The sequence below is a fragment of the Osmia bicornis genome, chromosome 10 (assembly GCF_907164935.1).
Source record: "Osmia bicornis bicornis chromosome 10, iOsmBic2.1, whole genome shotgun sequence".
Lineage (NCBI taxonomy): Eukaryota > Metazoa > Arthropoda > Insecta > Hymenoptera > Megachilidae > Osmia > Osmia bicornis.
In genome coordinates, this window is record NC_060225.1 from 9602654 (window position 1) to 9623391 (window position 20738).

The 20738-nt window shown below is 44.5% G+C and overlaps 1 protein-coding gene across 4 annotated transcripts in view; it reads left to right on the plus strand.

The window, feature by feature from the left end:
• Positions 1-20738, plus strand: part of LOC114874274 (zinc finger protein castor homolog 1-like) — a 72491-nt gene that overhangs the window by 31190 nt on the left and 20563 nt on the right. For all 4 annotated transcript variants that reach the window (XM_029183436.2, XM_029183437.2, XM_029183435.2 and 1 more), the window contains exons 5-6: positions 12940-13358; positions 18336-18399. In XM_029183436.2, coding sequence (XP_029039269.2) covers positions 12940-13358; positions 18336-18399 — 483 coding nt within the window. The remainder of the gene's footprint in view (positions 1-12939; positions 13359-18335; positions 18400-20738) is intronic.

Genomic DNA, 20738 nt, shown 5'->3' on the forward strand with positions numbered 1-20738 from the left:
CTCTTTCGGATTCGATTAAACTCATGCTCGTTGCTCGCCATCCTGCCAATTACCAGAAAACTGACCGCGTGAAATCGAATGCGATATGCCTCGTAACAGAGCAAGCATCTATCTTTCTCTCTTTCATTTTTATCAGGAATTAGGAATCTTGCTGACGCGCATTCCTTCTTTCTTCCTGTTTAACTGGAACACGTATTTCTTCGACGTTAACCAATCAACGTTAAATTACTAAGCAATTATCAGGGGCCTTTTGAAGATGAATAACGTATTTGGCGAATAACAGATAGGTAGAAATCTATCATAACCCAGAAGGTCATTCAACAATGGGTTATTCCTGTGATCAGGGATTCAGCTGATGGAAAAAAGAAACTTCTACGCGAAGAATCATCAGTCTGAATTCCAAGGAACTGGTACTCGAGAGACAGTGATGTTCAGTGAATGGACGTCGGTGACCTGAAATCACATTCATTAGACTGTTGAACAGTTTCTGACTGAGCAAAGGTGGCGACATCGATTCTCGTTTTATATCCGAGCCGAAGCGAAAACCCGTGGAACATGATAGAGTAAGAAGAAAATAAGACGTTTCGCGTTTTCTTCGAGTTCCACGTTGTTTCGCCTCCATCGTTGTCTCCCACCGGTTTCACCACCTACATGCAACACCGGCACCTGGAACAAAAGACCGCTTCTATTCGTTGCGTTGTATCGTCAGGATTGATACGGCAAGAAGAAGAAGAAGAAGAAAAAATCACGCATAATTTATCATGTAAAAGCGACTCGAACAGAAACCGCGTGTCGTCGATGAATCGTTCGACGAAGAGGGGAGAAGATGAAAAAAGGAACACCGTCTGGTTTCTTCGGTCTGTACGGACGTCTGTCTTTTCTATGAACCTTGACGTTCGTCGGATGAACGAATATATACTTGTGTATCCGATTCTTCCGCCAGGAATATATTAACGACACGGGTTAGCCTAGAAAAGGCATGCTCGTTTATGTAATAATTGATCAGGTAGTTCCTATTTTCGACCAGAGATTCTTTCCTGTGATTTTTAGCTTTCTAAAATATTTTATAACTGAAAGAAGAAAACGAGTTGAAAGTTAAAGTCGTAGAGTACTTAGAAAATCAGTTACCGAAGCAGAAAAAAAAATTAGTAGATAATCGATAAAGTTTCTTAATCTTTACGATGCGATCTCGCGAGACGTAGGATTCAGCGGGGGTGCGATCGAAGGAAGAGCGAGCTGCAACGGAATATAAAGAGAAAGGTGGGTTAATCCGGCGCGAAGAAAAGCAGAAAAGCCGCGTGTGCTGTTGGTGGTGCAGCAGAGGGCACACAGTGGGGTGGAGGACAGCGATGCCTCCGTGAACCCATTAATCATTCGAGCCGGATAAAAGGCAGCAAGGATGAAAAGAGAAGACGGACAGTCGGACGAACGACGAGCCAGGCAAATGCGAACGATAGAAGAGGAGAGAGAAAAAGACGTTCTTCCTTTCTCTCGTTGCTCTCTTCTGCTCTCTTCTACCCTCCTCCACCGAACCAGCAGGATCATTTTTTATTTTCTTCTTTTCGAAATTCGTCGGACGCGCTTCTATTGTCGGAGAACCGGGCACGCATACACACGAGAAGAGAGAGGACTCATCTTGGAGCCGAGGTTCTTTTCGAAGGGGAGGAGATTCATTAACTGATAACGCGATTCTTTCTTCGGACGTTCTCTTCTTGAAAATGATATCCCGCCACGGGAACAACCAAGAAGATCGTTGGACACCTGTTGGGAGGAGGATAGACTTGGAATCGTACCTCAAACAAAGGATTCTACAACGGAGATATCTAATTAATCCTACTGTGTCGTCCGAATGTCATTCGATCATTAGCAAAACGTCTGGAAACTCTGACTGCTTTTCCAACGAGTGTTTCCAATCGATTCAGATTTAATTCGAGACTTTAGTGGCCCAGTCCAACGTTAGGGATCTAACAGAGGTATTAAACGATAGAGGGGTGGTAGGTAGGGTAGGTAGAAGCTGGATCGTTCTGGTTACGGGTCTTTTATATCTCCACGTGTGTAGACCACTCGAGCACGTAGGTAGTACACGGTAGTAGGTACGAGAAGTAGCGCTACGTTCGTTCTGCAAGATCGAAATCGGAGCTCCTTCTCGGCTGGGAGACAAAAGGGGTCTCCGGTACGCGGATGACAGGAGGTGTCGGGAACCTTTGGGATCGGCGACCTGTTGAATCCCCAGGTCTCATAACCTTCAACGAATTCTACGTTTATTGTGAAAGAAGAAAAACGAACAGGAGAGGAGGACCGTGCGTAGCGTGTTTCGTCGAGAGGCCGAATTTGTACGTTAACCCTTATCTTACGTTTCACAAAGAAGAGTTCCCGAATAATCGCGAGCAACCACCACGTGGGCTATTATTGTCCCCCTCTTGGTTACGCTTTAATTCATTTCGATGCCAAACGTCGACTAATTGCTACGCTAGTTAACCGATGAACGCTTTGATGCTGCTACTGACACGGTTTCTGCTTCTTTCTCTGATATGCTGATGATTTAAGACATTTTCTTAGAGTCGAACATTTAGCTAGTCAATTATCATGCTTTGCGCGAGCAAACGGTTATTCAAATGACCATCGCTATTCTTGTATACCGCTTTGAATCCTCCAATTTAAGTTTCCATCAAAAATTTTACGCGTTAAAGCTTCAATTTGCAAGTGACATTCTCTTCAAAGCATTTATGACATGGGATAAAAGTTGGTAGGATGGGAATTCAAGTTAATTCCTCTCGAAAAACATAGTCTTTAGCAGTTTCGAATCGTTAAAGTGGTTATTATTTCAAACGTAGCGATAATAAAATTAATACGATACGACACTTCTCACCGATCGAGTGAAAAGGAAATCATGGAATTCACGAGCCACTGGCTGGATTCGCGGAACGTTTTATGAAAGCTTTTATGAAAGCCTTTACGATTCACGTTCCAAACTACACTCTGCTTCTGTTGAACACGTGACGCCTTCTCCACGCTCGTTTTCTTCATCCTCCACGTGCACACATTTGCATCTGACAATTTTCTTTGTCGTTTCTGCCACGATTTCCATGCTTTTCGTTCGATCAAGATGCAAGAGTAACTCGTCTGGTAGCTCGAGTCTGTCGTTGATGTCCGCTTCCGGGTCAATTGGATCTCCTCGGCTCTTTTTTTGTTCGTCAATTAAGTTCTGAGTCAGAGCGCAGCGGGGAAAGAGGTACGAAGCTTATTGACGTTAGTACAGTCTTTGCAGAGTATGGCTTTTCACCGCGTTCGGTTCTGACGAAAATCCTTGCTAATTATAAATGCCTCGGGGGATTCTTCTGATTCGTAGAACAGGAATTTTTTTACCAAATTACCAACCGATTCGAACGATTGGCAAAGCAGGATGTTGGCTGCAAAATAAGGAGGTCCAAGGTTTCTCGTGAAACGAGGAATCGCGATTGATCGTTAGATCGCCGTCAGCGAAATAAAAAAAGACAGCCTAATGTCTTAATACTCTCCGTTATTTCTCTGCCATCTTCTCGTTTTTCGAGTGAAATTAACACGATCATCGAGGTCAATGAGCATTTCACAACGAATGATGGAAACGAGAAGAACTCTCCCAGTTTTTCTTTCTCTCTTTTTCTACGATTCACGCCTGGTGTTCCCGTCTTTTTCTCTTTTTTTTCGGCTACTCCACGTGGAATCTTGTTTATTTTGCCCGTCAGCCCGCTGACACTCGGACATATTCGTTTAAATTTAGAATTCAATGGGATCCTTTTACCGGGCGCACTTTCGTGCCTTAACGGATTCCCTCGGCAACCAAGATTATTTGTTTAATTCCGGTTCCTTCCTCTTTCTCTCGCGGATGTCACTCGAAACTCGATGTAAATATTTTTATTGCTCCAAGGAATCGTGATTTTCTTCGTTCTCGCCTCGTTGCTTCGCCCTCGACTGTCATTTTAATAAGTCGTTGACACGTTTTCGGGTCACCAGCATTAAAAGGGTTAACGGGAAGAAAAATTTCGAGAATTTAGCGAATTAAGCATGCATGATCGCTTTTCTGCACTGGTTTCGCGTAAATCAGTGAACTTGGGTTTTTTTAGATTCGAGATAACGAGTTACCTAATTTCCGCGTTCTATGCTTGAACCTATAATCGTCCAACGAGACGAGTCAAGATACGTTTACAAATTCGCGCGCTCGACGCAGGGTCGGAGCTCAGTTGCTTCCAGTTCGTCAAACGGTTCGGTCGAGATTTGTGTACCGTGAGCCGCGCCTGCTTCGAGCACGTGAATTTCCACGCATTTACTGTCTCAACCAGCCTGCAAAAATTATATCGTATATCCGGTGTAACAAGGTAAACCAAAAGTTTAGATTAAATTGGATACATTGTTTAAAATTTCAAATAACTTTGTACGAATACTATTTGGTGGGGGTGACCGGATTAGCCGACATCATCATCCTCGTTATCCTCGGTGGATGGAAGTTCGGTCGGGTCAACGGGATTCATAACCGATAGAAAAAAGCGGATGGCCTGGTGTCCATTAGCGTTTCTACGGAGGGCCGGCGTGGTGCGGTGTGGCGTGGCGCGGCGTCGGAGGCTCGATTAATTTTTCAAACAATCCCACTGGCGGTGGACTCATCGATTCGTGGGTCGAGATAGGGAGGGCCCCTGGACACGTCTCGTGGTCGAAAGAGAGGGCCCATTAGGCCCCGCGGCGTGGAGGCCCCTGCTGCCCCTTGTCAGTCTCCGAAAACCAGAAAGTCAGCTTGTCAAATTAATCACGGATGACCAATCCATCAGCAGGCATTCCTAGCCGAGAAGAGGATCTTTGCTCGTTGCTTCCCCTTTCCTTTCGTTTCATTTCGTTTTCTCATCTTTCTCACTCTTTCTTTCTTCCTTCCTTCGTTTCTGCCCTACCTACCGAGAGTCTTCTTTAGTCCTCCTGTACCCGAGGACAGCGACAGAAGATTTCGACGTAGTTTCTGCCCCCTTTTTTTCGGGGAAACGTTATGGTATGCGTGTATAGAGAACCTGACGCTTCTTCTTCTGCGTCCAAGCTTGCTTCGTGGTGTTTGATAGATAATGTTAATGCACGGCGAAGAAGAGGTCCACGTTGCTTCTGGATGAGTAATGTTTAACCCCTTCTGTGTCTTGTTGGCCAGGCTGCGCGCTTTTTCGAGACAATGTTCGAAACCCTCTGATGAATCGAGTAGATTGCTGATTAGGATTTCACAATTAATTTTCTTTTTGCTTAAATTTTGTAGAAATGGAGCAACTAACGGCCATCGTTTCTGCTGAAAGGTTTGAAAATCTTGGTAAACAAAATCTAAATCGTTCCCCAACTTTCTCACACCTAAGTTAAAACAGTGATCGCTCGAACTGACGACGAGACGACGCGTTGTATATTTTTCCTAACTCCCGTGTCTAGACAACGATAAAATTTCTCGCTTAGTTTGTTGACACGTATGATAATTACGAATCAACAACTAGGGTCCGGAACGGCTCGTTTTCTCGAGGAAATCATGTCGAGCGAATGAAAGGGAAAACAAGAACGTTCGTCGCCTCTTGTGGGAGTGTTGTTGACTCGAAAACACATGGCCGTGGTACAGTCCTCGAGAAAATGAGGGATCTATGAATGATCGACGCTGTTTCTCGAACATTTTCGACGATCGAACGATACACACGGCACAGATTTTTACTTGGCGATTGCACAAAATTTCGTCAGGCATTTGCCAAGTGTTTATTACAGGCAATTGGCAAATTAGCGGTCACGCGTCACAGTTTTAGAATTCGAACGGAAACAATGGGATCACCGATTTATATTTAAATCGACGTCTTTTACCGCCACACCGACACTCTATTCTCGATCCTTTCTATATTATTTTCTAGAGCTGTCTAGAATTAGATTGGTTAACCCGCTGCGATACCGATTGAACTGTTGCAAAACAAGCCTACGTGGTATTTCTGTGTCGCGTGATCATCGTCTGTTAATTACTGAACTTCACAGTGATATCGTATTAACAAACGAATGGAAAAATGTGAGAAACGCGGGGAGAAAGTTCGCGTGGCCGCAGGGCAACCTGGCCAAATAAAGGGTTAAGGGTCCGAGTCTCGGGACTCTTTTATCCGTACTCGATGCGCCGAATGATGCAGGGGAGAGAAAAGACCCGCGAAAACCAGTTTGTCCAACCTAATACGGTGCCCGTGGCTTCGACGATCTTAATGAACTTCTCTCTTTCCGCTCTCCTTCTCTTCTGCTAATCTCTGCTTTAAAAACCATCCTTGATTCCTTACGAAACCGCGATTTCGATGCTCAATTAACTCGCCTTCAAGTAGGTAACGCAATTTGGCTAACAGAAATTCCTCCAAGATCTTTCTAAAGTCTAACATTTCTGAATATTAAAATGAATCATCTTCTCGTTAGAAAAAGGTAAAAAGGGGTGTGTATGGTAGCTTATGAAAATGTTTAGAGAGGAATTTTCGTGCAGACTTTATCGAAGGGAAGAGAAAAGAGGTATAAGAGGAGCCAGGAGGAGGAGGAAGGGCATTAAAGCTGGTCTCCTAATCTTAATATTCAAATTCTGCGGCGAAACCACAACGGGGGTGGCAAGGGGTCCGAAGGGGGATGGTAAAAGTGAGCCGAGCAAGCGGAGGCCGCGCATAACCGATTCTCGAACTCATAAATTTTAAATTATGTCAAGCAAAAAGAAAGGACGCGCGGATGGGACCCGACCTCGGATAAAATAAGAGTAGAATGAGGCTTCCCCACACCCTTTACCATGTTGCTCTAGAAAAAAGCAGAAAAGCCTCGACAGGGCCCGAGGAACGCGAATCAGGGCCCTGAGAATTATTAAGCTGGTTTTCGTGCAAAAATATTGTTGCCGTGTAGTAATTAACTTAGATCACGCTTGTAAATTTATTCCGTATACCTGAAAATTCAACGCAAAGACAGTCCAAAGAAGCAACAGTGTAATATCGAGTGTTTTAAATTCCGAAAATTATTGAAGGTATTATTATCGAAACATGCGTATATTAAACTTTGTTGCACTTCATTAAAATTCGATTTTATTCGAGAAAAAAGTTTGATGTTTGAAATACATACTAGGGTTCCTTTTTAGAAGGCCAGACTCGAGAAGGGGGAAGAAAAAGGGTGTGGGTGAGGGAGAAGGTAAGAGGAGGGAGGCTTATTGCCTCGACGCGTTTTCCATACGCGAAACAGCTTTATGGGGGTCGCCACGAAATTTTGGGGGCTCCCATTACCGCGGTGCGAACGGGCCCCACCGAGTCGAATTTCCGGCATTAATTCGACATTATGCGATATTCAAATCGGGCCCCGTGGAATTTTTTTCGCTCTAACGAGCTCCTACCCCCTTTTTCCTGAACCCCCTCGATCCCGCCCCTCGGCTGCTTTTTATATACGCGACGCCATCGCCGACTCCATCCTTCGAACGAGAAAAAAGAGGTTGCGTTATTTTGTGCAATACCGTATAACTTTCGTTTCAGCTTCGAACATTTCACCCTTAATTGCCGGCTATACTATGCTTCGACTCTTAGTTTCTTGCGAATAAATTCGTGGTTGTAAAGCATGCGAATTGAAGGGTTTAACCCTTCGCCGCGATCAGCTTTTATTACAGAAAGACGATGAGTCACAGTACGCGTACGATTCGTAACGATTAGTTAGGAAAATTTATAATAGCGTTCGTCGTATTAAGTTTCGTTTGTCGAAAAGCTTTCCAAAAAACCATCGATCCTGAGAGCGAGAGCACGGTGGAAGGACAGATTGCGTTTCCTGGCGGATCGGTGCGGCTCCACTTTGTTCGCGGCCGTTTCATTTTTCGAGTACGGAGGATAATTAATCTTGGGTGGGCATAAAAGGGTTTTCGGGTTCGGTCGCGAGAAAAAATGAGCGCAGCTCTGGCTTCGACCATGGCCAGTTGTGTTGGTTGGCCCTTTTTCTCTCTCTTCAGCTCGCTCCACCACCCTGTGTCTTTCCGTCTTTATATTTCTCTCTGCCCCCCTATCTTTCCCCCTTTCCCTCTCGCACGCTTCGTTCATCCGCTCGACATCGCCTCCCACACCGCGTCGTGGCACCGCGGGATTCTAAAACCTGCATATCTCGCGCCATCCCTTCGTTCACCATCACCACCACCATCGGCCACCAACGCCACCCATCCCATCTTGCTTCTATGCTCTTTTTTTCAGAATTTGAGTCAATAAAAAATCGCCTGGAACAAAGGAACGAACGGCCGCCAATTTCTCACAGGATAACGTCGAAAGAGGGCCCCATCGTGGCCTGGCGGAAGGCTAATCACGGCCGGGCATCTTGACTTCTGTTAGGTGTTAAAAATGGGCCCCGCGGGGCCCTTCGCTCTTTATCTCGCTTCACTCTCATCCCTTCTTCTTCCACTCTGTCTCTCTTCTTATCCGTCGCTCGCTCTTCTTCTCCGTCCTATGGTCAAATATTAAAATTTGGAAACGTTACACCCGGGGCCCCGATGAATTCTCGTTTCACAGGCCTGCGCTCGAGAAAAATTACGCAGATGGCTCATTAATTCGTGCCGAGTCGCTCCCTGTGGCGATTTTTCTGCGAGATTCGCGAGATCGTCATCGCGAATTCGAGAAGCCTTTCGTTTTTTCATCTTCTAGTCGATTATTTAAAGTTTAACGCAAGTAAATTCCTTGCTAAGATAGCATGCGATAATTGAACGAACATTTTTCCATATCCTCGAAGCTTTTCGATCCATCGAACGCCCTTTTCGAGAGGAAGAAGCGCGGCAACGCGGTGGAGATGCTTTAATGACGAGAGTCGATTCGCCTCGGTCGATATATCGTCGTCGGCGATGACGAGCCGATGGAGAATCGACGATTTATTACAGAGATTCGTCCAAGCTCGACTTTTCCATCGTGATCCTAGCCAACCCATGTTGCACCCTTTGATGGATCGAGTCTTTTATCGCGGTGACCTTGAACCCTCAACAGGTGTCTGTGGTAGACCACTCGAATCGATTTTCATTTTTCCCAACCGCGAAATTATTGGATTATATCCTTCTCTGGGTAGCTAACAAATGAACCACCATTAACCAGCCCCGCGTTCGACCTGTTATTTCTCAACTTTTCTGACTAACGATACTTGATCCCCTATTTCGTGCCTCGTCTTTTCGAATTTGATGATCCTACGGGTGAGAAATTTAATTATCCCGCTTCTTTGTGTTACGCTAAAGCTAGCGTATTGGCTTCGATTTTGTTGGTGTTAGCATGGTATAAACGTTGAGTACACGATGATATATGGCAGCGTCGTTTTCTCGGTAACGGGTGATTTGTGCATTTGCGAGTGCATTTTGAACAAAATAAGAACAGGTTACGGTGCATTAGCTGGCAAGAGGTCCACGGACGTAATTTAGGATGAAACGATGTCAACGAACTTTCGAAGAGTTCTATTTTTACAGGCAACTCGGCTAAATCCAGTTAGCTAAATTATTAATTCCGGTGACCGGGTCAGCGTAATTTGATTTACAGTTGAAATTCAATCGGGAACATTCGTCTAACGCTTCGCTAGCTCGAACTGTTAACCCTTTCAATTGTTAATTATAATTTAAAAATAAGTAACGGAGTGAATGAAAGAGTCGCGTGGGAAATGGTGTTTGTTTGTAGATCGTGAAATCCGTGTTGCGATTTCCACGTATGCACGTTAGGCATGCGTAACGCGAGGAATACTATAAACGCTCGCGTGTTTCATTACAACGACGATACGCACGAAATTCGATTCTAATGGGAAACAAGAAAGCCGAGAGCCCCGAGCGCTCGTAATCCGATGTCCTGGCGCGTTTCAAATACCTAAATCACGAATAACGATGCGATTCCTCGTAAAACGGAGTGGCCTGGCCTGACAGAGATCGCGCGGACTTATCGCTAATTGCGATATTACCGTGAGAAGACAACGATCGTTTTTTCGCGCGAACCATCGAAACGCGAGGATTTCACGCGTTCCTGGAACACACCGTATAAAATTCCACGATCCTGTTTATCCAGACAGAATATTCTCTACCTTCTTTCTCTCTGGGGCAACTTTGTCCAGTAATTTTATTCGCGTTCAGGTTTCTGCAATATTATGTAGAATGTTATTTTGCTGATGGAATAAAAAATACCGAAAGATCGACGGAAAGATCTCTCACGCCAGATTTCCTCCCCTTCCAGAAAAAAAGAAAATCAGAAACCCTTCGTTCGTTTCGGTGGTACTCGACGATGGTCCCGGAACGATTACTCAAATTTCTCAACGAAAGGAGTGTCTCGTGTCTCGGTTTTCCATCCCCGTAGCAACGCTGAGAAAGAGAACGATGATCCCTTTCTACCCCTACGAGTTCCCGTTCGACCCCTTCCGGAAGAAGAACCGGGAACAGGGTAGTGAGAAAAGAGGAAGAAGAGAAAAAAGGCTCGGCCCTAAAGAAGCTGGGTAACCCTGACGGGTCACGGGGTGAATACCGTTTTACCGACTATTAACTCACTTTTACCCTGTTTTCTTACCCCTGCCGTTCTCTGCTAGAGCGAGAAAACGAACAGAGAGGGTTTCGCCGAGGGGTGAACCTACTACTACGTGTTTTTCTTCCCCTTTCCGAGGTTTCTTGCGTAATCTTTCCTTTTTTCAGCCCGCTTTGGCTCCCCTTCTTTTTATTTTCTTCCAGTTTTTTTTTTCCCGCTGGATACTTTTCCGGGTTACCCCGGTGGACGTGCGCGTGCAGGTAGCTGTGGCTACCTGCAAACTTGTGAAGAGAGTTAGGGAAAAAAACGCGATTTTTTGGGGGCCACGGTCGATTTAACCCCTGAGAAAAATCGCGCGCGACCCCCGTGCACCTCGATATATATATCGGGGGTTAACCGATTTCTCGGGCAAATTTCGAAATCGGAGAGGCAGCTTTCTCGCTGGACCATTTAAAGGCTTAAGTATCTCGTAAAAATGGGCCCAAGATCGGGGAGGCTTTTTTTGGAAATTGTAACTTGACGGGGTGAGAGGGTCGAATGTCGCCGTCACGGTTTTTCGTTCCACACGTTTGATATAGATTACGTTCTAGTGCCACGAAATTTTTGGAGGATAATTAATGAATCTTGATAAATTTCTTCCACCAGCAACAATTTCTCCTTCTTTCTTTTTTCGAAACACCATGCCAGGTGCACACGATTCGTCGAAACACAACGGGCAATTTAACTCGTAAATTTTTCTGTTATCCGTTAACTACGACGATTACTTTCCCGGACGTTTCGATTTCACCGTTACCCTCCCCTCCTCAACCCTTGATTCGTTTCTTCACCACGTTCTCTGTGTACTTGATTTTTATCAATCGTCCAGTCGAGACGATGTGGAGCAAAGATGAAAGGGAGAACGTCGCGAAAGGAAGAGAAACACAGGATCCCCGCGGTGCAGGATCCTCTTCGGGCCTGGACCTTAAAAATCGAGTCAATTTAAGGATCCGGCCTGGGATCTACAAGCATAACGCGAACGTGCATGCGATCCTTCAGGGGTAGTATCTCCTGTAAAATCCATTTACCGCTGAAACGTGTACGAAATCATTTCAAGTCACTTTTCGGCTCTTCTTCTTTTTATCGCCTTCACTCTCTGGTATTCGCGTGTTTTCAAGATGTTGCGATTTTTTACCGTTAAATTATTTTTCCAACTTAACCTATCCTACCTCAAAGTCCCAAAATATTATCCCACCCAATTAAAAGGCCAACTCCGTCTGTACCTGAAAATAATCCCGAAGCGTTTTCCCACAACGTTTGTCGGTCTCTCCTAAATTACCACGGAGGATAGTCATTTTTCATCGCCATCGAGGAAGGAGCTTCGTATCCGTCTCGTTAAACGACGCCTAGAATCGTTTGGTAATAAAAAAAAATTCTGAAGGTTGTATATAAAGGATAAAAAAATAGGGATAGAGGTAAAAATGAAGCCTAAGGGGTTGCGTAATTTCGATATACGTCATCGATTCAGGCAAAGGGGGGTCTAGTTGAGCAAACCCCTTGAAGCTTTTTTCAAATTTCCGAATCTCTTCTTTTCTTCGCTTGTATTATTCTTTTTCGCGACCACGAGATCGACTGGCCAGGTCGAAAGCTGCAGGTATGAGAGGCCTTACGAACGGAGTTTGATGTTCTCATGGATCCTCTTCGCGCGAATAAAACCCGCCAGATCTACCTGAATCGTAGACTTCGCACCCGGGGGTATTAAAAGCTGCTGGCACCGGTTTAAACCCTCGTCAGGATGCACCGGATTCGTTTGTCTCGTTCCTCGGAAAAAAATATGGGAAACAGTCTTTTAATTCGCAGCTGTTTTTTTCCTTTCATTTTTCTTTAAAATTAAAACAACCAAATTTGTGAGAACGATGGGTTTCAGGTTCGTCTGAAAATAATTTTAATTTACACGGTTTGATAAGTATCTACGTATTGATTATATTGTTTAATCGGTACGAATATCCCCAATGGTTGGGATAATTTGAATTTTTATACGGATTCTCCATTAGTGAATTGATGTGGAAGGGATAGAAGTTGAAAAACGTGACCCGGAGCAGATGTACCTGCTCCGCCAGAGTCGATTGCGGCTTTTTCAAAATCGAGACGTCTCAATTTCACGAGTCTCACCGTAGAATAGCCAAAAAAACCTTCCCTTCTTACCGCTATAAAGCGTTTCCATTCGTTGATCCGTTTTCCGTGTTTCCACCAATCGAGAGACTTGCTCCCCACCGTGCTTTTGGAAATCTCGGAGAAATCAAAGTCTCTCAGTCAGTCTCGTCGCGGTGTTGATGGAAGCGGGACGTCTGAAGGTACGTCGAGGGTGACTTCGGTACGTGGGGATAATTAACGTCGCAGAAATTTCGATGTTCGAATATTCGGAATATTTAATCCGTTCCCAAATTAATTTATACTAACGAAAGAGGACTAATTTCTGTTTCAGGGAAGGTGAAGGTGAAAGAAGAGAAGGATGCGTCATCGATGGCGCCAGGAAGCCCTCCGACGCCACCTCACACCCCCCAAAGTCCACCCCGACACAATCCACCCCCTAGTAACCTATCTCAATCCTGTCAAACATCAAACACCAATTCTCCCAGCCTTCAACAACAACAGCAGCAGCACCAACATCAGGAATCGCATCAGCAACAACAACAGCAACCGCAGTCCCTTCATGCAATGGCGAACTCACCCCTGAGTCAGATTCTGGTACAGAATCCGGCTCTTGCTCAACTACTCCAACAGAATCCAGCCATTCTGTCGCAAAATCCGCAATTGGCGCAGTTACTACAGCAGAATCTTCAAGTTCAGATGGGCAGCGTCCTTTTCCAGAACGTCAGGAGGGAGGAACCTGAAGAGTCGAGGGTGAGTCAGTCGAACAAATTAATTAGACGAGGGTCCCTTTCATCTCCCGCGGTGCGTTTCCATGTGTCCCCATCGCTCCTCTCACCCTCGCCACGGAAATGGATTGTTTCGGCTTTTTTCTTTTTTCCTTTCTCCACTCTTTTTTTACGTCGTTTCATGGTTTCGATCGGGAATGCTTTAGCGACGCGGTTTGCGGTAGATAAAATCCTTTCATTTGCTCAGAAAAAGATTAATATTCATCTCGATTCTCTATCGAAAACACTACTAACAGTATTGTTAGATCGTGTTCATATATCAATTGAAAATGGGTCATCGTGGAAATGGGTATTAACAGAAGGGTTAGGCGGTATGAATAAAGCTTAAGTCGAGAACTGGAAGACGTAGATCGATTATAGCCGAGCTGGTGTGGACACCGGGACTGTTGATGATGACGTGACACTGGATTGTCAACATGCCGCGAGCATCTGCTACAGCAGTTGGATTTCGTTCAACTTGTTTCCACTTTAACGACCAACGCCAAGATCCATGGTTGGCGCGCGTCATCAGCCAATTATATGAAAATAATTATCTCAATTTATTGGTGACCGGTGACGAGGCACAAGTAGCACTAATTCGATGTGAAAGCTTGCTCATTGTTTAAACGATTTCCTTAATGCATTTGATTTCGCGTCGACAGGAACTTTGTCATACGCTCCAATTCTAGGTGAGACACCGGGGATAATTAGCGATTAGCTATGATCTTGAAAATACTACTTCTATTTTACAAGATTAATTAGTTTTGTCATAGTGTTTTATCAAACTTATCACGATAGAATGTTGAATCAATAGGGTCGAATGGGTTATTATCCATTACCGGGAATTGTTCGATATCCCTGCTTAACGTTACTTAACGTGATTCGTTGTTTCGCGAAATTGAATCACATCCAAGAACAACTCGTAGTAATAACACGGCATTGATGATCGGATGATGCAGTCGCGTTGACGATCCGTGAAATCGTCTCTGTCGTTACCTATCTCTCGACACTTTTTTCTTAGCTCGGTTCAACGGAAGTCAAATGTTTTAGGAGAAGAATCATCGGTATTATTACAGAGCCATGCTATAGACTTACAATAACGTTTCGTAAAATTTTCAATGAAATTAAACGTAGTTAAGACTAATTTTAGAAAGGTATCGATGAAAAATTATAATAGCGTTGAAAGGTAGACAATGAATCAGCGGCACAACTTTTGATGAGTCGATGGTGACTCGTCGAGCAGTCGTAAAGACTGGAATTCCAGCGAGAAACGTGTAGTATAGCAAGTTTAGAATAATTCAGGGGTTCCTGGAACCACGAACAAGCAGCAATAATTTGTCGCGATATCCATTGGCGTAATCCGTCGCGTGGAAAGAGGAGAGGTCCCTGATTCTTTGACCTTAATTCGTTCAGACGTATATGTACGTGTTCCCATAAAATAATCGAGAACAATGATTCCTTTCCCCTCGATTCGCGTCGCAATCAAACGGTCGAATGCAGAGAGAGAGAGAGAGAGAGAAAAAAAAGCAGAAAGGAAACGAGAAGAAACGATCTGGCTGCGAGCAATAAAGCTTTCCCGTGAAATTTGGACAGCATCCTGTGATTTATCTTATCGCGAGGCTGCTCCGTGGAACAATTGCTCCGAGACTCGATTCGAGGACCCTGTATCCTTGAAGCTGAACAGAAAATCGATGGTAGGTGGATTCGATTGAGTTTCGAAACAGAGTTTATTCTCTTCGTTGGATAATTGACATAGTTCTCATTTATAAAAACTTCATTTCCAATATTCGAAAGGATGATCAACGGGTTAACTCTTCCTATTAAACTTTAACGATTCTTCGTTCGTGATAAGAATGAGAAATCGATCATCCGTTATTGCTATTTAATCGCAATGATCGAGAGTAGATTCAATAGCGGCGTGGAATTCTGAAAACGTTGGCGGTTCGGTGTAGTCAAAAAGGATTACGTCAGTCCTCGTGGAATTAACTTTCTAAAAGAACAATTAACATTCTGCACCATCCTTCGACACACCCTGCATTCAGTAGGTATATTCATGCCAGCTTTATTCCAATAAACGAGAACTTCCGAGTCGGCTTATTTCAGGAAATTTAACCCTTTGCACTGCTGAAGGTATCCAAGATGTTGATTTCGCGCGAGACTACCCCGTTTAACCGATCCATCTTCGGTCCGCGGAATGATGGTGTTTTCGTCTGGTTGGAGGGAAATTCGCGGAAAAGGATGGTTTTCGTTCTATGGGAGTCGAAGTAAGCGGTGACTCGGTACTCTCGGTCGAGCTAAATATATACATATGTGTACGTAGCTAAAGAAGAAGAGAAGAGAAGAGAAGAGAAGAGACACACACGAAATGGGCCGTGAGTCTCGGTGTTGTTGTATCGCCAGGCTGGAATCCCATACGGGGAGAATTGAAATTATTCCCCCGATTTTTGTCGTGTCGTTTACATTATTTTCGCCTTTGAATATTAATGGGCATATGCTCTCCGGCGTTATGGCACAAGAAGTAACAACGGCGTATAATACTCGACTCTTAACGTTATTCTATTGTTTGCAAATCAGCTCTATTGTTTTCTCATATACCTCTATACTCTCCCCGGTTCCCTCTTTGCCCTCTTCTCAGTACTCTCTTCCCTCCTTCTTCTTGTCTTTCCCTTCTCTCTCCCTCTGGATGTTCTTCTTTTACCCTTTCCTCTTTCATTTCGTGCTCGATCTTCTTCTTCGTTGTCGTCGATTGTCCTCCTCGTAGAGAACGTACACGCACACACGCTTGTAACAACTATGGTATTCTCTATTTGTTTCTATGATCGTTGGTTTCCTTTCTCTGGCTCTCTTCTTCTGCTTTGCTTTCCTCCTTTTTTCTCATGGTTTCCATCCGAACCGAATGGGACTCTATGAGATCCCGTGTGGGCTACTCTGCAATCGAAATCCGTTTTGTGGAGCACGTTCTGGCAGCGGTATTGACTTTCTGATGTCTGGAAAGGGGGCTGGAACACTGTTCTCGGGGTCGTTTCTCGGTTTTTCTTTTCTTCTTCTCTTCCTTGAGACAGTCTTCCGCAGTCTCGTACGTTGTACTCTTTTGAATATTAATATAAAACAAGACTGGAGAATATAGAGTTCAGAGAGTCTCTCGTAATCCTTTCTCCAATCTGTGTAGTAGACGTGTGTGTGCTTTGGTCTTCGCAAAGCATCGAAGTCTCCTTCTACGTGGGAAGGGAGTATCTTCTTTGGAAGATGGTTGCTTCGTGACCTGGATTAGCTAATTGCTTCTTACTCATGGTAAAAAAATTGTTCGATTGACCTTGATCCTGTCAAACACCTTGAGTCGAATTCTATCACGTTTGGCTTCTAACGTCGTGAATCATTCAAGGATAGAACCGTTCACGAGGGACGATTTATTGAAACATTATTGCCGTATCGAATGTAGGTTAACGATTTCGAGGATTCTGTAACGTAAAATTCCTCGGAACAGAGATTCCATTTTCGCGATCGATTTCCGCGGGAAATCGTTTCCGTCGCATTGCAATTCGATCCGCGCATCGATCCTATAATATTGGGCATCGAAGGTCGTCGATAATTATGGACACGGAATATAAATGGTCGATCGTTGGTCAGGGAATCGATGGAACGCGATTATCGTGCACGTGAGACGCGTTCGATTCCTTCGGATGTAAGATGAAGAAAATAGACGCGACACGTTCGGGTAGAAAATGGAAACGATGGGCGGAGACAGAAGACAAACGATGGACAGAGTGTGGCAATCGCTTTCATAAATTCAGCGACGCCACGGATCGGCATCTTGGATAGGGCTTCGGAAATCGTACAGGATTCGAATAATTTGCACCGCGATGGGGCTTCCGGGCAACTGTGCTGTCCCTTTCGCGCTTCTTGACAACCTTCTCCTGTTCTTTTTTTTTTTTTTCTCCCTCTTCTCAGTTTTAACCCTTTGAGCAAACGACACTGGTAAACTCAACACCATACGTTCGTGGTATATTCCTCTTTCCGGTTGAATTATGTATGCGGGATGATCCATTTTAATCTTACAACGTAATTATATCCAGAACCATTGGTTTTTAAAGTGGAAAAAATTTGCAAGTTGCATCGGCAAGGCCGATGACCTGAGAAATCGACTCGATATTTGGATTCTTGAACGTTTCCGAGGAACCGGAAGTCGTTTCCGCTTCACGTAGCGCCCCGAAGAGGATGTCGTTAACGATCAAGACACAGTTTCTACCGTCGCAAAAATTCGAAGCGCGAGTAAAGGTTAACGGTTTCAAATGCGTGCAGGATCGTATCGGTGTCGATGACATACCACTCAAATCTTTCTTAACGCAATAACAGTCGACGTTTTACTATGTGGAACATTATGTACAGTTAGAAAAACATTCATAAATTATTTCCTCTCTTAATCTTGATACCATTGTTAACAGCAACATATTATTTATTATCCACTTGTAACTCCTACTTGAAAGATGGGCAAATGAAAGAGAAATTTCCTGTCGTTTAACGACCAACATTCGATTCGTAGAATTCGTATGAAATACTTGAAAATTTTCCATGGATGTTATCCAGCTGCCACGTGTACGAAATAGATCACCCAAATTCATCGTACTACAAGGGGCAGAGCATACAACAAATTCACGTGCACCAGTAGCTCCCTAAACAAAAAAGTAGAAAAAAAAACTTCAGACGTACGTTCGGAAAATCGTAATCTCTCCGAGGGGTTGGGGTCGATTTTCCCAAAAGGTCCACGCGAGGCTCGAATAATTTCGATCTATTGAAGTTTTTAACGACACGTGTCGCGGATTCGTAGAGGTGCACTCTGCCCTTTGCAACCCCGTTAAACCCTCCCCCCATCGAGTTGCGTGGGCGGCCCCTCTTTCGTCTCCATTCGCGAGCACGGCCCTGAGCATGCTGGTGCATTGTACATCGTAATGTATTTTCTTTTTAGGTACCGCCGACAATAGCGAGCCTGGCGGCGATGAAGGTGGAGGCAGCTGACCCGAAGGTTTCCGGTGAGTTACTATTTCCGCCTCCTTACGGAATTATCGGGATCGTAATTAGATTCAAATCGAGTGTTTGCCGTTCGACGACCCTTGCGCCTCGACACAGGCGTGCGCAGACAGGAAAAGGAGCGAGAAAGAGAAAAAAAAAAAAATATCGAAGGGGTCGCGAGCAACGGTGCATCGCGTTCAAATTGACCATCACGATCTGGTTGAACCAGTCGATTTAAAGCTCGTTTTCTTTTTCTTAATTGTTGCGAGTTAAAAACCTGTTATTAACGCGGAGACAAAGATCTTCATTCGATGCCACGACTTTCAACAATCAATCAATCAATCAATCAATCAGTTTCTTAGGATAAGAGATTCGCTTTAAAGCGGGGGTAGAGGTGATCTGCGATTAACCCTTAACTAGCGTAAACGTAAAATAATACAGGATACTGGGCCTTTCCTGTTGAAATCTGTACGGCTTCGAACCGTGTCACGTTTTTCCAAATTATCTAAATACTTGGCGCACAATGGCCCCGCATCTAAGGGGGTTAATTATCAATTCCCACGGTCACGTGAATCTGGTTCACCGAAGAACTTGTATTTATTCGATTGAAGTCCGGTGTAGGCTCGTAAATCGTGTGCAACCTGACGAAACGAGTGGTCGTCGTCGTGTCCCATGCTTTCAGCGTTTTGTGGCCGGGGGCTCTTCCCCCTTTATTGGAATATCCGCCCACAGCATTATGGGAATTATCAAGGAAATAGGATGAGCGTGGCAAGTGGGTCCCACGAGGGGGCTGAAGGGGGTTTGTTGCCTGTTCGCGGACGATCAGGAAAGAGAGGAAGACGATGGCGTGGAAACGGATTCATGCAGGTCCCCCATAACGCGTACACCCACCCTTAACGGTGCTGCCACTCGAAAAAATTATACTTTCGACGAAGAATTAACGCGTCGCTTCATCGTTCGATTAAAATCTTTAGATACCAGCAGCGTTGCTTCATTTTCTTCTTTGAATCTGAAGCATCTTAACAGCGTATAAGATACAAAGAGACGAAAAAGTCTCTAGACAAAAGAGAAGATTCTCGACGTATTCAAACGACACCAGTTTAATTTTAGATCGACCACGGTGCCACAGCGATCGATCGGTCTATAAGGGATAGAGAAGTCAGTGACTCGATGGGAATTTCATTAATTATAGGACATCGCGGAGATAGAGAGCCGCAACGTTACATAATCGTATCGATACTCGTTTATAAATAAAATAACGGAACCCGGATAGGATTTCTCTAGCTGCCTCCGGTACATTCTTCCTTTTACGTAGTTCCCTCGAATATAAAAGAAGTACATATTCCGTCACCCTATTCCGCGTCATTTTCTTTATCGAAAAACGAAGAGACGAATCAGCACTGTCAGCGGAAATTATGGTAATCGTTTGACAAAGGAGAAGAGAAGAAGGGTCAGAGAGAGAGAGAAAGAGAGGAGTGGGCGGCTACTGTCCAGTGTCTCTGTTATCCAGAGACACATTCCCACAATTTCGGATCGGCCAATCAACGTTTAGAGCTGCCGGACGATATTAAACTGGTCGCAAGATCCACGCTGAAACGGAATAAAATAAAATTGTGCATTGTTCGACGGCCGTGCCTCGTTCGCCGACACGGAGAAGAAAAAAAAATGACAGGAGAGGAGAGTAAGGAGAGAGAGAAAGAGAAAGAGAAGAGATGAGAGAGAGAGAGAGAAGGCAGCAATCAAAGCTGATTAAGCCCACAACTGGGGAATCTGTGGGGCCAGTGTCTCACGCCAATCTCGCCCAATCAGCCGGTTGGCCGGGGAGATTTAAAAAATAGAATGCCTACTGTCAATTGTCCCATAATTTAAATAAATCGAATAAATGGACAAAGTGGCCAATTAGAGTAGTTGCTGGTTGCTGCTTTAACGCATTATTCTCTCTTTCTCGCGGTGTCTTCGGCCCTCTGTAACCCTCTTCTCGCCCTCCCACCCTTCGAAGAGAGAACCCTCTCGTGTAGCATCTCCTTCGAACTTATTTCTTCTCCCTTTTCACTGTATCATGCTTCTCACGTTGTTTCACATCGATGTTACCCGACCAACCACCACCTTGCGTCGTCCAGTCGTTCAGCTACTCTTAAGAACGTCGTTACGACACGGATGACTTAACTTTCAGCTTGGTTACACGCGTGCGTGTAACGGGTTACTGCAACACGATGCAATTGCCATAGAACTCGATTCACCACCTTTCCTTTCTATTTTTTTCCACTGTTTTTCATTTACTCTCCAAAGAGTAAGTTCAACCCTTTGCAATGAAAAATATTTTATTCTTCGAAATTTCTTCTATCCTACGATTCCAAAT